At 48.6% G+C, this 17,486-nt stretch overlaps 1 protein-coding gene across 1 annotated transcript in view; it reads left to right on the plus strand.

Moving 5' to 3' along the window:
- Positions 1 to 759: 759 nt before the first annotated feature.
- Positions 760 to 17,486, plus strand: part of LOC125436351 (elongation factor 2) — a 33,411-nt gene continuing 16,684 nt past the window's right edge. The window contains exons 1-5 of the mRNA XM_048503273.1: positions 760 to 909; positions 11,324 to 11,538; positions 12,535 to 12,716; positions 15,274 to 15,485; positions 16,692 to 16,873. Coding sequence (XP_048359230.1) covers positions 907 to 909; positions 11,324 to 11,538; positions 12,535 to 12,716; positions 15,274 to 15,485; positions 16,692 to 16,873 — 794 coding nt within the window. The 5' untranslated portion in view covers positions 760 to 906. The remainder of the gene's footprint in view (positions 910 to 11,323; positions 11,539 to 12,534; positions 12,717 to 15,273; positions 15,486 to 16,691; positions 16,874 to 17,486) is intronic.

Genomic DNA, 17,486 nt, shown 5'->3' on the forward strand with positions numbered 1-17,486 from the left:
TCAGCATCGCCACAGCTCTACAGTAGAAGCTGTCTCTAAGCCTCTTTGTCCTAATTTTTATAGACCTGTATCGCCTGCCAGATGGTAACAGTTCAAAAAGAGAGTGTGCTGGATGAGACGGATCTCTCAGAATATTTTGGGCTTTCTTTAGGCTTCGGGAATTATAGAGTTCTTCCAAGGAGGGGAGAGGGCAGCTGATAATCCTCTGTGCAGTAGTGATAAATAGTATAATAGTAGTATAGTAATAAATAAATAGTATAATAAATAGTAATAAATAAATAGTATAATAGTAGTATAGTAATAAATAAATAGTATAATAATAGTATAATAAAATAGTAATAAAATAAAAATGAATAAAATCAACAAAATCAAGCCTGAACTCTCCCTAGAAGCTAAAATGGCTAAACTGAGGGTATTGCACATTAGGACATTGATGCATAGGGTTGCCATAAGTGAGAAGGGACTTGACAGCTCTTAACACACACACACAAAACACACCAGTGTGTGGATTTTGTGTATTGATTTTCAGGCACATGTGAATTTAAGGTTATAATAGTGGGTTCGTGGGTTTAGAAATATCAGTGTCTCCTGCGCAGTGAATGCACCTGACTGTTCTCCATAAACAGAGGATGCAAAGATGCCCTGCAAGGCCATCTCTGCCCGGCTGCCATGGCAACCCGCGCGCCTCGCCTCTTCCCCGCTCCCCTCCCAGAGCCCGCGCACCATCGAGGCGGCGCCGAGGCCCAGAGCGCCCCCGCCTGCCTCCGAGGGGGGTCCGCTCTAGGGCCGCTCTCGTCTGTGGTCTCCGTCGTCCTCTCCCGGCTTCCAGTCCTCCTCGGTCTCGGCTGAGGCGGCCGCGGCGATTCCTGGGTGTGGGGACGGGACTATCCGGCGCCATCCGCCAAAATGGTGAGCGACCCCGCGGAGGGAAAGACCCGGGCTTCGAGGAGGGAGTCCCGGCCGTCCGCCCCTGGCCCTAATTCGGGGCGCAGTCGCCCTTGGGGGACTCACGACCCTTCCTCTCCCGACCACCCCCCACGACCACCATTTGCAGAGCTGCGTGGGTGGGGGAGGGGAGGCGCCGCCGCCGCCATTTTGCCCCTCCCAGAGGGGGTCTTGGGCACCTGTCACTTGGGGGTTTCCAGGCAGCTGCCCCACGGCCCTGGGGGAGGCCAGAGGGAGTTGTGCGGGTGGGGGGGGGGGGACAACAACATAATAGTATCTGAATAGTACATTTTTCTGTCTCATGATCGGGGTGGAAGTTTTGCCAGCCTCTCCCACCCACCCCCCATTTACAGCCCCCAATCCTATCATACTTATTTGTTTATACATAAAATATTATTAATATTACAAATATTATTTATGTAGGGTGGAACCTTTGCCAGCCCCCCATTCACAGCCCCAAAACCTATTATGGTTATTTACTTACGTATAAAATATTATATTTGTGCATAAAATATGGTGAATATTGCAAATATTATTTACGCAGGGTGGAAGCTTTGCCAGCCCCCCCATTTACACCCCCAAACCCTATTATAGTTATTTATGCATAAAATATCATGCATATTGTAAATATTGTTTATCCATGGAATATATGGCATGGATTGGGGGGGGGGAGAGATTTTCCCACCCCATGGAGGCAGACCAGGTAACCTGCATAACGGTGGCTTGTCTGGGCTTGTTTACCTGAGAAATGGCGATCCCGAATCCCCTGTCTTGGAAATGCCAATAGGATCCAAATCCCCGATAATAAAATAAGCCCTCCTTAATGATGAAATCCTCACAATGGGATCCACGGGGCGGCTTGAATGTCACCAGGGATTGATAGAAAATATGGAGATTGTGCATCTTCCGTGTTATATTGCTGCATTTTCTACTGCTGGAAAGTGAGGGGGAGATCAGCGTTACTTATTCTACCCTGGGACATCTTAGCACGAAACGTCCTTTATAACGTGAACGTTTCGTTCCCCCTTCGGCGGTTATCCGGGTAGCGGATAACTACATGGCTAGTGTTTATATTTCTGCATATCCCAGGCATGCACATGAATACAGAGGCGCGTAATTATTGCAGCCCGGTCCGGTGTCAGGAAACCAACGAGGACTTAATTACGGGGTGGCAGGATTAAAAATAGTAAAAGACAGGTGTGAATGCTTCTAAAAAAATGTGCATCACGATGGTTGGTCTTTGGTGCAACGTTGCACCTTGTCCTACAAAGATCAGAAGTGTTTCTCAAGAGGGCATCTGTGTAATGCAGGTCTTTCTGCTTGAGTATGTGTACGGACAGTGTGTATTGTGTATGTGTGTGTATGGGAGGGAGGGGGTTCTCCCCAGCCAGCTTTATATAGCAGCAGAATAAACTATGTGCGGGGAAGCACAGCCTGAATTCTCTCTGCATCAGTCAGGTAAATTGAGTTAATGACATTTGGCAGAAGTACATTCATAATAATGCATAGTTGCACAACGCACCCAAGACACGGAATGTGCTTCATGTTTGTTCTTTCAGTAGTTCCTGTCTGGGAGGTCAGTATTATATCTGTAGACCAGTGGTGGCGAACCTTTTCGAGACCGAGTGCCCAAACTGCCACCCAAAACCCACTTGTTTCTTGCAAAGTGCCAACATGGCAATTTAACCTGAATACTGAGGTTTTAGCTTAAAAAAAAAAGGTTGGCTCAGAGGTGTGCGTTACTTGGGAGCAAGCTTGGTGGTTGTCAGTAGCTTTGCTTTGAAGAAACTGTGCAACTCGCCCAACGGGTGAATCATGACCCTAGGAGGGTTTACTCAGAAGCAAGCCCCATTGCCAGCAACTGAGCTTACTCCCAGGTAAAGGATCACACTTTAGTTCTTTGCATGAAAATCTGTGGAGTTTAACAGCGCTTAACAGGGTTACCTACACTGCTTCCCCAAAATTAGGTCTTAGGTTTAATGCTAATAATCGAGCCCAGTGGCCCAGGCCAGCCTAGACGTGGGGGGGTGACTCTGTGCGTGCGTGCCCACAGAGAGGGCTCTGAGTGCCACCTCTGGCACCCGTGCCATAGGTTCGCCATCACTGCTGTAGACCCACTGTGGTGTAGTGGTTAAGAACCGCCGACTCTAATCAGGAGAACTGGGTTTGATTTTTCAGCTCCTCCATGTGGGCGACTTTGGGCCACGCACAGTTCTCTCAGAACTCTCTTGGCCCACGCAAAGGCAGGCAGCGGCAAACCACCAGCCAACGTCTCTTGCCTTGAGAGCCCTGTGGGGTCAGCCCACGAGACAGCTGTGGCTCGGCAGCATTTTCCACCCTCCTCCCCACCGTGCTCATACAGAGGGTGCATGTGAGGCCCGCTGGTGGAAATAGTTGTGGTGAGATGATGGTGTTCACAAAGCCTGAACCTACACATGTTTGCAGTGAGGCATATCCCAAACAATTTAATGTGCTCCCCCCCACCCCACCCCACTATTCCTTGTATATCATGGCTTATGTGTCCGGTCCCCTTCCAAGGCAGGTAGAACGCCTTTGTTATGTTGCCATCCTGTTATTTGGTAATGTGGTAATTTTATTGTAATTATTTGTGGGTTTTTAAGTATGAAGTTATTCATATGGCTTTATTGGTATTTTATCTGGTGTACACTGCCCAGAGCCCTTCATGGGTGGGTGGTATGTTAAATCTAATAAATAATAATAATACCCCTGCTGGGATCTGCACAACTGCTATGCTGATACATTACAACTTCTTAGGCCTCTGGGTGAGACTTGAATTGTAATGAAATGCTAACAGCCAGCTAAAGAACTGGCAGCTGTGAAATGTACAACAACAACAACAATTGGCACGAATACTACGCCGATACATTACAATTTCCTAGGCCTCTGGGTGAGGCTCAAATTGTAATGAAGGCCAACAACCAGCTAAAGATCTGGCAGCTGTGAAATCTACAATAATAATTATAATGTGCCTTGCTGCTAAATAAGTGTGCCTAGGTTTGGACCTTCCCTGCCCTGGATGCCCCAGGTCTGCCCAATCTTGACAGATCTCAGAAGCTGTGCAGGGGCAGTTTTGGTTAGTACTTGGATGGGAGACCACCACGGAATTCCAGAGTCACTACACAGAGGAAGGTAATGAAAAACCACCTCTGTTAAAAGCAGCTCTGTTAGTCTCTTGCCTTCCAAACCCTACTGGGTTGCCATAAGTTAGCAGCTACTGGACAGCACTTTGCCTGCATGGGATTGGAGCCAGCGTTCTTTGCCAGCGGTCTCTGGGGCAGTTTGGCTGGAAAGGAATGAAAGCTGTTCTTTGGTTGTTTGCTAAGGTTACAAATAGGGGCTTTGTAAGTGTCAGATTTATCCCACAAGCAATTAGTAGGGTTTTCAATCCACAGATGGCGTTTTCTGGGAATTGCAGCTAAGGTCCAGACTTAAGAGACCGGTGTCTCTGGATAATATGGAAGAAGGTGTACATCTCTGTGGACTCCTCCTTTCCCAGGTTCCACTCTCACAAGCTCCAGGAATTTCCCAACCTGAGTGGAGGATGGAGACTAGTGAACCCTAGTAGTTTCTAGTAGTCCAAACTGTAATTTTGGGCCATGCAAGATCAGTGTAGATCTGTCATCCAAAGCGTTCTTTGTAGCTCAGATTTCTCTGGTACTTTCTTAACAAAAATGTTAGGCCTTGAACTGTGGATCTCTCTCTAGAAGCTGACCTGTAGTCAGATGTTGTCAAGCATGAAATGGCCACAATGAAAGGATCATAGAGTTGGAAGAGACCCCAAGGGCCATCCAGTCCAACCCCCTGCAGCGCAGGAATGCACATTCAAAGCATTCCTGACAGATGGCCACCCAGCCTCTCTTTCGAAACTCCAAAGAAGGAGACTCCACCACTCTCCGAGGTAGTGTATTCCGTCATTGAACAGCCCTTACTGTCAGGAAGTTTTTCCTGATGATTAGGTGGAATCTCTTTTCTTTCCCCTTGAATCCTGCATGTGAGCTCCCAATGGCACCTGGTGGGCCACTGCGAGTAGCAGAGAGCTGGACTAGATGGACTCTGATCTGATTCAGCTGGCTTGTTCTTATGTTCTTAATCCATTCCTCCTGGTCCTAGTCTCTGGAGCAGCAGAAAACAAGCTTGCTCCCTCACCAACTTGACATCCCTTCAAATATCTAAGCATGGCTATCATGTCACCTCTTCCCAAACTAAACATCCCCAGCTCCCTAAGCTTCTCCTCGTAGGGCCTGGATTCCAGACCTTTTACCGAGGTGAGCTGGCAGTATCGGGCCTGCAACGCGGTTGAGTCCTGCAGCTCATTCCTGGAAAAGTTCTTAGTTGCCTCCTGGTGATACTGCCTCCTGGTGAGAAGATATTGGCTTGCTCTTTCGTTCTAGCATTGCCCTCCATTCGCACGTGTTCTCAGAGCAGAGTGCCCTGAGACAGCTGGAGCTTTTGGACTTCGCCTTGCTTTTACTGCCCTTTGAGTGGGGCAGAGTAGCCGGACATTGCAGCGGTGAAAGAATGCGTGTGAAGCTACGATGTCAGGGCCAGGCCGAGACCAGGGAGTGAATTCAGCATCGCCCTCCCGTACCTCTAGAAATAGTCACCTTGTAACCCAAGGTTTCAGGATGAATGAGATAAAGCCAGCCTGGGCAATTTCCCTTTCAGATAATAGCTCAAAAATTGGGATCCAGACTTTTTTTTTGGACCTTCCGGGTTTCATCTCCAATGCCCGCAGAATTGTGGCTGCCAAAACTTAATGCAGCCTCTTCTCAGTTTTCTTGCAATGTTTTTAATTCTGCGGCAGTGCGTGGAAAGGCGATCCTTGCTGCAGTCGTACAAGCCTTCTCAAAACCGTGTGGGCGTTTTTCCCGGCCACCGCTAGGAATATTTGTCCCGCCCCTCGCAGTTGAGATGGGAAGGAACTTCCCCCAAGCTAGCCAAGTCCCTGTCTGATTATGGCTGGGGAAGAGAAAAGGGGAGTGAACAAGAAATGTTGGGGCAGCGTTAGCCCAGGTGAGAGGCAGCCAGGTGGTGAAGAATCATTACATGTCAAAACAATACTAGGCACCACAATAGAATATAAGCCATAGCAATCTGGTACCTAATACCCTGTTTTCCCCAAAATAAGACCTACCCCCAAAATAAGCCCTAGCACCGTGGTGGCGAACCTATGGCACTCCAGATGTTCATGGACTACAATTCCCACCAGCCCCTGCCAGCAGCCAATTGGCCATGCTGGCAGGGGCTGATGGGAATTGTAGTCCATGAACATCTGGAGTGCCATAGGTTCGCCACCACTGCCTTTAGCATGATTTTTTGGGGATTTTTGGAGGATGCTTGAAATATAAGCCCCAAAATAAGCCCTAGTTACAGATTCCCCAGCACAGCTGATCTGGTCACGTGGGGGATGCAAAATCATGGGGGGGGGGGAATAAGACATCCCCTGAAAATAAGTCCTAACGCATCTTTTGGAGCAAAAATTAATATAACACCCTGTCTTATTTGGGGGGAAACATGTTATCTCTCTGAAGAAGTGACTCATAAAGCTCATGTTGAAATAAACGCGGTTAGTCTTTAAGGCAGAGGTCTTCAAACTATGGCCCTCCAGATGTTCATGGACTACAATTCCCATCAGCCTTTGCCAGCATGGCCAAGTGGCAGGGCTGATGGGAATTGTAGTTCCTGAACATCTGGAGGGCCACAGTTTCAAGACCCCTGCTTTAAGGGCCTTGACCAGGATAGCCCAGGTTAGCCCGATTTCATCACTTTTCAGAAGTGAAGCAGGGTCAGCCCTGGTTAGTATTTGGATGGGAGACCACCAGTACATCCAGGGTCACGACACAGAGGCAGGCAACGGCAAACCACCTCTGAACCTCTGTTGCTTTGAAACCCTCCGGTGTCACCATAAGTCAGTTGCTCCTCAACAGCCCTTTCCCCTCCCAGCCTCTGGGGTGCCACCAGCTGGTCTTCTGTTTTATCTGGCAAGCCGCACATTACATGTTTGCCACGTTCCTTGACCCCTCTGCTGTGGGAGAAGGGGCTGTGGCATGCCAGTCATTTCCGAGCCAGCGTGGTGTAGTGGTTAAGAGCAGTTGGACTCTAATCTGGAGAACCAGGTTTGATTCCCCCACTCCTCCACCTGAGTGGCAGAGGCTTATCTGGTGAACCAGATGTATTTCCACACTCCTACAGTCCTGCTGGGTGACCTTGGGCCAGTCACAGTTCTCTCAGAACTCTCTCAGCCCCACCTGCCTCACAAGGGGTCTGTTGTGGGGAGAGGAAGGGAAAGGAGCTTGTAAGCCACCTTGAGTCTCCTTACAGGAGAGAAAGATGGGGTATAAATCCAAACTCCTCCTCCTCCTCTTCATAGTAACATCATTGGGCTGGGTGTAACGGCCTTACATTTGTCCCAAATGATAAGGGTAAATCCTAGAGCCAGCGTGGTGTCGTGGTTAAGAGCAGTTGGACTCTAATCTAATCTGGGGAACCAGGTTTGATTCCCTACTCTTCCATCTGAGCGGCAGACTCTTATCTGGTGAACCAGATGTGTTTTTGCACTCCTACATTCCTGCTGCGTGATCTTGGTCTAGTCACAGTTCTTTGGAACTCTCTCAGCCCCACCTGCCTCATAAGGTGTCTGTTGTGGGGCAAGGAAGGGAAAGGAGCTTGTAAGCCACCCTGAGAAAGGTGGGATATAAATCCAAACTCCTCCTCTTCTCTTCTCAGCCTCTTTGCCCTTCTTGATGTATTGCTTCCTACGTGTTTTAAGTGTGGTAGGATTGCGGAGACGAGTCAGTGCACGATGCCGGCGCAGGTGGGGGCTTCTCTCTGCCACACCTGGCTTCATACTTGCCAGAAGACGCTCCCCTTGCCAGTCGCTGCGCCAGATACCCGAAAGAATCCAGGCTGTGCAGCCCTGCCCTGACTTGTCCACTTGCTTCAGAACACGGGACTGAAATAAACATGACATCATCCCAGCGCTACAGTTCTCAAAATGCCTGCTTGGTCCCCTCAGAGACTGAAAAGGCAGAGACCCTTTAAGCCGTTTCCTTTATCTCAGTAACTCTGCGTCTGATTGTGACAGGGAACCTCAGAGGTTGCTTGGAGGAATGAAACGAGTAGAAGGCTTGCTAAGCCGGAATCAGTTGACTGTTGTGGGGTTTTATTTATTATTTGTTTACTTTATTATCAGTCTTCTAGTCCGCCTTTCTCTAAGTGGGCTGAGGACAACTTACAGTGAAGAATTGTTACCTTGGACAGATTTATAGCTTGGACAGATTTATGGAGGAGAAGTCGATCTATGGCTACCAATCTTGATCCTCTTTGATCTGAGATTGCAAATGCCTTAGCAGACCAGGTGCTCAGGAGGAGCAGCCGCAGAAGGCCATTGCTTTCACATCCTGCACGTGAGCTCCCAAAGGCACCTGGTGGGCCACTGCGAGTAGCAGAGAGCTGGACTAGATGGACTCTGGTCTGATCCAGCTGGCTTGTTCTTACCTTCCACCTCTTGTCAGTTGTTCTGAGGAAAGGGAGGCCATCAAGATGGAAAACCAATTGCTGTCTTCCTCCGTCAGTCTAGTGCCTTGGTGGCAAACCTTTGGCACTCCAGATGTTATGGACTACAATTGGCCTGCGTGGCCAATTGGCAGGGGCTGATGGGAATTGTATCCATAACATCTGGAGTGCCAAAGGTTTGCCACCACTGGTCTAGTGCAGGGGTAGGGAACCTTTAACACTCAAAGAGCCATTTGGACCTGTTTTCCATGGAAAAAGAAAACACTTGGAGCCGCAAATAATTTTTGACATTTAAAATAAAGATAACACTATATATATTGGGGTTTTTTTTTACCTTTTACTCCGCTCATTCTGAGAAGTGAATGGATGAGTCTGCCCTGCTGCCTGCAGGGCGGGCAAGGATGGGGCCAGCGGCTCAGCCTCGCCGGCCGCCGGGAAAGCGCCTGCCCTGCTCGAACAGGGCAGGCGAGAGGGGAAGCCCGCGGCGCGGCCCAGCCGGCCACGGGCCATTGGTGCGCCCACCCTGCTGCCTGCAGGGCGGGCAAGGATGGGGCCGGCAGCTTGACTCGTGGAGCCGCAGTGCAAGGGCAGAAGAGCCGCATGCGGCTCTTGAGCCGCAGGTTCCCTACCCCTGGTCTAGTGGAACAGCTCCATCTGACAGGCCCTGAAAAACTGTGCTAAATCCCCCAGGGATTGGAAGGTTAATACCAAAACCTTGAATCTGAGCTTGCACGGTGTGGCCAGGGTCAGGTAGTTTTAGCTCCACACTCTGCCATGGAGAGAAACACATCTTGCTGTGGCATGCCTCTGAAGATGCCGCCATTGTTGCTGGTGAAACATTAGGAGTTAAAGCTACCAGACCACGGTGGTACAGCCGGGAAAAGCCACAACAACCAGTCCTCAAGTTACTTCTGACTTATGACAACCCTGTGAATTAATGACCTCCCAAACATCCTGATGTTAACAGCCTCTCTGGAAATGGAAAGGAGGGCATAGTCTTGTCTCTGTAATGGCCACTTTGGAACTGCAGAGCACCTGGATAACCTGGATAGCTTTAAAAGGGGCTTGGACAGGTTTGTGGAGGAGAAGTCGATCTATGGCTACCAATCTTGATCTTCCTTGATCTGAGATTGCAAATGCCTGAGCAGACCAAATGCTTGGGAGCAGCAGCAGCAGCAGCAGCAGGCCATTGCTTTCACCTCCTGCATTTGAGCTCCCAAAGGCACCTGGTGGACCACTGCAAGTAGCAGAGTGCTGGACTAGATGGACTCTGGTCTGATCCAGCTGGCTTGTTCTTATGTTCTTACCTCTAAAGCCAATGTGACTTCAGAGATGAACCTTTGCATGATTTGGGGCTGGGTGGGGGACGTCTTTCTTCATTTGATGCTTGCCAGAGGATGCTCATGAGTGGCAGACTCTAGTCTGGTGAACTTGGTTTGTTTTCCCCGCTCCTCCACATGAAGCCTGCTGGCTGACTTTGGGCCAGTCACAGCTTGTTCAGAACTCTCTCAGCCCTACTGGCCTCACGAGGGGTCTGTTGTGGGGAGAGGATGGGAAAGGAGCTTGGAAGTTGCTGTGAAACTCCCGAAAGGTAAAGAAAAGCACAGTAGAAAAACCCAACTCTTGTTCTTCTGGTGAGTGCTGTCCTTGAATGGGAGACCAAGTTCATGCCAGGGATGTGACCCAGAGGCAAGCAATGGCAAAATGACCCTTGGATGTGTTTTGCCTCTAAAACGATCTGGGGTCACCATAAATTGGTTCAATTTGACGGCACTTCCCACCACCAAAAGTGTTCGCTTTGGCATTACAAGGTAGTAGGTGTTCTGCTCCCCAAATGAATCTATTTTTGGTGCTCTGTACTTGGCTAGGACAGAATGGGGGAGACACAAGACAGGTTCAACAGTTCAACAATAGGTTTATTACTGGAGAGAATCAAGACCCTAACTCCTCCCTTGGGTCTATCTAAATCAGAGTACTTGCTTGTCTTGAGCAGGTTTGAAGCTGTGAGAACATAAGAACAAGCCAGCTGGATCAGACCAGAGTCCATCTAGTCCAGCTCTCTGCTACTCGCAGTGGCCCACCAGGTGCCTTTGGGAGCTCACATGCAGGATGTGAAAGCAATGGCCTTCTGCGGCTGCTGCTCCCGAGCACCTGGATTGTTAAGGCATTTGCAATCTCAGAACCAAGAGGATCAAGATTGGTAGCCATAAATCAACTTCTCCTCCATAAATCTGTCCAAGCCCCTTTTAAAGCTATCCAGGTTAGTAGCCATCACCACCTCCTGTAGACTGAGTCTTCTCTTGGCTGCTTTCAAGAAAGTCCACTGTGTCTTGCTTCCTTTCAGTCCCTTCAGTCTTTGGCATGTTCTAACTGCTGTTAAACTTAACTTGTGCTCTGTGGACCACCATATAATAATATGGACGTCACGAATATTCCAGTCTCCAACTACCCTTAGCACCTCACTCTGACTGACTGGCTAGAACTAAAACAGGGGATTGCTGGGTAATCTCTGGAAGGAAGACTGCCTATTGGGAAATGTCTGAAAGGGACAGGGGCTAACTAAAATACCCTCCCTTAGAAGACTTAATGATGAACTAAAACCGTGCTAACTATGGGGAAACTGAAGTTTAATGGGGAAATAACCAACGCCTCTGTGGGGGCATGAAAGTAGGATTTTGGGGTATCGCAACCTGTCCTTCATTTCAGTATCTTCCATTCATTCTGTGAATGCCTCAATATGCCTCAATTTGCCATGTTGAAAATCCTTGGCATGAACATATTTCACTTATATGTCTTAAGAGAAGAGGATTCTAGCTCTGCTTTCCCTCCCGTTTCTTCTCAGGTGAACTTCACGGTAGACCAGATCCGGGCGATCATGGACAAGAAGTCCAACATCAGGAACATGTCTGTGATCGCTCATGTCGACCACGGGAAGTCAACTCTCACAGACTCGTTGGTATGTAAAGCAGGCATCATAGCTTCAGCCAGAGCGGGCGAAACACGATTCACCGACACGCGGAAAGACGAACAAGAACGCTGCATCACCATCAAGTCTACGTGAGTGTCGTTTAATTGAAGAGCACCTTGGATCTTGAATAGCACCTTGGACAGCCAGCGTGGCGTAGTGGTTAAGAGCAGGTGCACTCTAATCTGGAGAACTGAGCTTGATTCCCCGCTCTGCCACTTGAACTGTGGAGGCTTATCTGGTGAATCAGATTAGCAGCACTGCAACACATGCCAGCTGGGTGACCTTGGGCTAGTCTTTGGAGCTCTCTCATCCCCACCCATTCACAGGGTGTTTGTTGTGAGGAGGGAACAGAAAGGAGATTGTAAGCCTCTTTGAGTCTCCTTACAGGAGAGAAAGGGGAGTATAAATCCAACTCTTATCAGCTGCACGCCTCTGATCTAGCGAGAGGTGGGAGTTTTAAGCTGATGGGCCTTCTCAGGATTGATTTAATATCTTCTGGCGTAGTCATGGTATGGGTCAGACCCCAGTCCAGGACCCTGAGCTGTCTGGTCACTTGTCACAAAGATGTCTCATGTTGGTGAGGGAGCGAGCTTGTTTTCTGCTGCTCCAGAGACTAGCACCAGGACTAACGGGCTCTAGGTGAAGGAAAAGAGATTCCACCTAAACATTAGGAGAAACTTCCTGACAGTCGGGACTGTTCGACAGTGGAATGCACTACCTTGGAGTGAGGTGGAGTCTCCTTCTTTGGAGGTTTTTAAAGAGAGGCTGGATGGCCATCTGTCAGAAGCGCCTTTGTTTGCATGTTCCTGCATTGCAGTGGGTTGGACTAGATGCCCCTTGGGGGTCTCTTCCAACTTTATGATTCTGTGATTGATTCATAAAAAAGTAAAAGAATTCCAAAGACAAAGCCTCCAGCTTCCATCATCTGCATGTCACACCTTAGAGTCTCATACAGCTAATCTTAATTTTTTTGGGGGGGGGCGGGTAAGGTAATAACTTAGCCTTAAGGCCGGCAGTATGGAGTGTGGCAGAACTTTCAGAAAAATAACTGTCTTTTTGGGGGGGAATCTCCCCCATTCTTATAGGGCCATTTCTCTGTACTATGAACTCTCAGAACACGACTTAGCCTTCATCAAGCAGTCCAAAGACGGCTCAGGTTTCCTCATTAATTTAATCGACTCCCCCGGGCACGTGGATTTCTCTTCGGAAGTCACGGCTGCGCTTCGAGTCACCGATGGCGCCCTTGTGGTTGTTGACTGTATTTCAGGTACGTGTGCTCAGGACTGGGCGGCTTTCGTGGCATCTTAGCGTTCTTGTTTGGTAGGCAGCCATGAAGTCACGGGAGGTCCTTTAAAGGGATCGAGGGTAAGCTTAACCAGCTGTGAGTGTTCCAGGAACAGGAAATGTGGGATCCAATGTTGACATCACGTGAGTTTACAGTCAAAAAGAAGTTGCCGACCCAGAGCCTTGATTTGTGTCAGATATGCAAGTGCGATGTAGAATTGAGCGGCAGGGTAATTAAGTGACTAATGTTTTGTCGAAGGCTTTTGCATTCAACTCGTTGTTGTGGGTTTTCCGGGCTGTGTGACTATGGTCTGGTAGATCTTGTTCCTAACGTTTCGCCTGCATCTGTGGCTGGCATCTTCAGAGGCGTATCACAGAGAGAAGACTTCTCTCTGCTGCTTCTGCACGCTGGTAATTCTATACGCCTGGAGAGCCCGGTAAAAACACCGTCTCCAGAGCTTATTCAGACGCGGAAGCTTAGCTGTAACGCCAGCTGGCCGCTACCGCCTGCCGGCGGCATGATGGCGGTGCTTCCCAGAGCGCCTCCCAGCTTTGGGAACGCTGCACAAGCCGCTACCCGTTTGCCACCTGCAGCGTTACGTCATGCCCACTCCTGGCATCATCTCCTTCAGGTTGCCATACGCCGAGCGTGCTCGAGGATGGGGATTTCATTGGCCCGCGCGCTCGTTTCAAGGCGCGAGGGCCAGGGCGGTTCAGGCCTCGCTACACGCCGAGGCCCGGACAGGAAGCCGGGTCGGCCATCAAGGCGCCCGGCTGCTCCAGCCAAGGACCGCCCAGCGGATCGTCCGCTGCTTTTCAGGTCGGCGCGCACGCGTTTACCGGGCTAAGCTCGGGCCATTGTATGGAACGACTCTCTGATACGCCTCCTGGAAGGAGTGCCAGTCACAGATGCAGGTGAAACGTTAGGAACAAGATCTACCAGACCACGGCCACACAGCCCGGAAAACCCACAACAATCAGTGACTAATGTGTGAGGTGTGGCTGTGACAACCTCTGGAGGAGAAGCAGCGTAGGCAGGTAAATGAATATAAAGTTGTAGGCGTGCTGAGACTTTCTGGTCCTTATCGTCACAGAAATACCATTTTGGAAATATTTTGGTGAAACTTCTGAAGCTACTCTTGCGAGTGGTGTGTTGGGCGTGGCAGAATTTTCCCAGATCAGAGCTTCTGAATAAGTTATGCAAAACAAACACCTGTAGATTGCAATAAAGGTGAGATGTAGACTTTCAGCAGGGTACAGCAAGCCTAGTTACACCTTTGAACCTAAGAAAAACCTGCTGAACCTAAGAAAATACCAATATCTTGTTCTGTATCTTCTCTCTCAGTGGCCAGCCAGTTCCTCTGAGGCCCAGCAACGGAGCATAGTGGCTTCCCTGATATTGCATCCAAGCCGTGATATTCAGAGGTTTACGGCCTCTGAATGTTTTAGATTATTCACTAGGCTAGGCTTTTGCGCCTACACAGCTGTAGTCTGTTAGGGATTCGTTCCTAGGTCATCATAGGAGAAAGTCGCCATCTGTGCTCATTATTACCTAGTTACGTTAATTATGTATGTTGTTGACTATTGTTGCTTCATAGTCTATCATACAATAGCTACTGATGCCTATGATACTATAGCTACTATGATACTATAGCTACTATAGTTTACCATGCTAGGTTTATCGTTGTTCTTAATGTTGTGTTTGATGATTCTGTACTTATTGTTATTTATAATGTTATATTCATGAAGTTATGTTTTGATGTTATGATGTTATGCTTATGATGTTATGAGGGTGGGTTTTCTGACCCCTGTTTATCAATATTATGCCTTTGATATTTGTAGTATAATGTTTTGATTCCTGATATTGTTATTATCCTGTTGGTCACCACCCCCTGAGCCTTTTGGGGGAGGGCAGCATATAAATTAAACATACAGTCATACCTCGGTTTTCATTGGTAATCCATCTGGATTACCTTGGCAAAAACCAAAACCGACCAAAAGCGAGGTTACGCCATTTGCGCAGGCGCAACTCAAACAGCATAGCAACGTACGCAAAAGTCTCCTCGGATTTTGTCAGCATGCTGACAAAATCCGAGGCGACTGACTAAAACCAAAGGCGACAAATGGCTGGATCCCATCAGCGAAAACCAAAATCAGTGATTTCCAAAGGCGACAAAAACCAAGGTATGACTGTACCATGCCATTCCATGCCATGTGATGGTTCCTTTTAATTGCTATGTGATGGTTCCTTCTAATTGCTATGGCTAGTAGCCAGCGATAAACCTCTCCTCCGTGAATCTGTCTAATCCCCCTTAAAGCTGTCTATTTCACATTTAAATCACTCATGCAAAGAAGACCACAAGATGGACAGACTGATTTTCCAGCAGCCCAGAATAAAATTAGCCACCTGCTAGGTCACAAGCCATTCCGTTCTTTGAGAGATGCCACTGTCGGAGAATATTAACCAGGTCGACATTTTCTGCGATTGGTTCTGTCCAGAAGCAGTCTGGAAAACGTTGTCTGCTCACTTCCTTGTCTAGGGGTTTGTGTGCAGACGGAGACAGTCCTCCGCCAGGCGATCGCCGAGCGTATCAAGCCGGTGCTGATGATGAACAAGATGGACCGCGCGCTGCTTGAGCTGCAGCTGGAGCCGGAAGAGCTTTACCAGACTTTCCAGCGCATCGTGGAAAATGTCAACGTTATCATTTCCACTTATGGAGAGGGTGAAACTGGACCCATGGGTAATATTATGGTAAGGAAAACTTACGTACGCATTGCAGTGGATCTGAAGGTTAGTTTAAGAACGGTGGGTGTGCAAATGCGAGACATAAACCCTACTGTTAGCACTTAGTGTTAGGATGGGATTATCCATACAAACAAGTCTCTCTAGCAGTCTACTAATCCTAGAATCATAGAGTTGGAAGAGACTCCAAGGGTCATCAAGTTTAACCCCCTGCAATTCAGCAACACACAATCAAATCATTCCTGACAAATGGCCATCCAAGCCTCTCTTTGAAAAACCTCCAAAGGAGACTCCACCACACTCCGAGGTAGTGCATTCCACTGTCAAAGAGCCCTGACTGTCAGGAAGTTCTTCCAAATGTTTAGGTGCAATCTCTTTACCTTCACCTTGAACCCATTACTCCTGGTCCTAGTCTCTGGAGCAGCAGAAAACAAGCTTGCTCCCTCACCAACATGGCATTCCTTCAAATATCTTATTAGGGCTACCATGTCACCTCTTTACCTTCACCAAACTAAACATACCCAGCTCCCTAAGTCTCTCCTTGTAATGTAGGGCATGGATTCCAGACTTGGACCATTTTGGTTGCCCTCCTCTGGACCCATTCCAGCTTGTCAATATCCTTCTTGAATTGCGCTGCCCAGAACTGCGCTCAATATTCCAGGTGAGGGCTGACCAATGCAGAATAGGGAGGTACAATTATATCCCTCAATCTTGACACTATACTCCTATTGATACAGCCCAGAATGGCATTGGCTCTCTTGGCCGCCGCATCACACTGCTGACTCAGGTTCCAAAAGTCACTGATGCAGTCTTCCCTGAACAGCTTTCCACAGCATTACATGATTTCTTAGCTTATTGCACAGAACCCTAGCTTATTGCCCATGGTTTGTGTGCAGAAAGTCCCAAGTTCCATTCCTGGCATCAGTAGGTAAACAGATATCAGGTAGAAGGGAGGGGAACGGTCTTAGCTGTTACCAGTCAGACCAGATGAGACTGGGCTAGAGAGGCCAGAGGTAGAGTCAGGTTCTCACAGTGCAGGTGACCAAAGCAGGCTGACCAGGGTCACTGGGAGAATGGGAGGGAGGTAAGTTGTTATGAATTTTCTGCTTTGTGCATGGGGTCGGACTGCATGACCCTTTAGGTGCCTTCCACTTCTGTGTTTCTGAGAAAAAAAGTTTTCGGCTCTTAGATCACTAAACTCTCCTTCTGTTACAGATCGACCCGGTCATTGGCACTGTTGGCTTCGGCTCTGGCCTGCACGGCTGGGCTTTCACTCTGAAACAGTTTGCCGAGATGTATGTGGCCAAATTTGCTGCCAAAGGAGAAAAGGCTCAGCTCTCGGCAGCTGAAAGAGCGAAGAAGGTAGAAGAGATGATGAAAAAGCTATGGGGAGACAAGTGAGTCACTGCGTGTGCCTGCTTTTGAGTAGCTTTGGACGTCGCTCCCTGTAGTCAGTTGGGGGAACTTTTGCCGTGTTTTTGTGTCCTTAACGGAGCCTGTTCATTGTAGAGAGTTTGACTAGGGACTGACAGACCCAGATTCAAATCCCAGCTCTGCAGCGGAAGGTGATCGTGGGGGCAGACACTCTCTCTCTCTCTCTCTCTCTCTCTCAGCATAACGTATCTCACAGGGTGGTTGTGAGGATAAAACAGAAGAGAGAAAAACTTTGTAGGCCACTTTAAAGTCTGTGTTAGGGAGAAAAGTGGAATGTAAATGAAGAAAATAATACCATTGTGGTATGAAATGGGTTACTTGCAGACAGACCTAGAAGATGTTTTGTCTACCGCGTGGTGTAGTGGTTAAGAGCAGGTGGATTCTAATCTGGAGAACCGGGTTTAATTCCCCATTCCTCCAACTGAGTGGCAGAGGCTTATCTGGTCCACTCCTCTACATGAAGCCTGCTGGGTGACCTTGGACTAGTCACAGTTCTCTCAGGAGTCTTTCAGCCCCACCTGCCTCACAAGGTGTCTGTTGTGAGGAGAGGAAGGGAAAGGATATTGTAAGCCACCC

The sequence above is a fragment of the Sphaerodactylus townsendi genome, linkage group LG07, assembly GCF_021028975.2.
Source record: "Sphaerodactylus townsendi isolate TG3544 linkage group LG07, MPM_Stown_v2.3, whole genome shotgun sequence".
In the NCBI taxonomy this organism is placed as follows: Eukaryota; Metazoa; Chordata; class Lepidosauria; order Squamata; family Sphaerodactylidae; genus Sphaerodactylus; species Sphaerodactylus townsendi.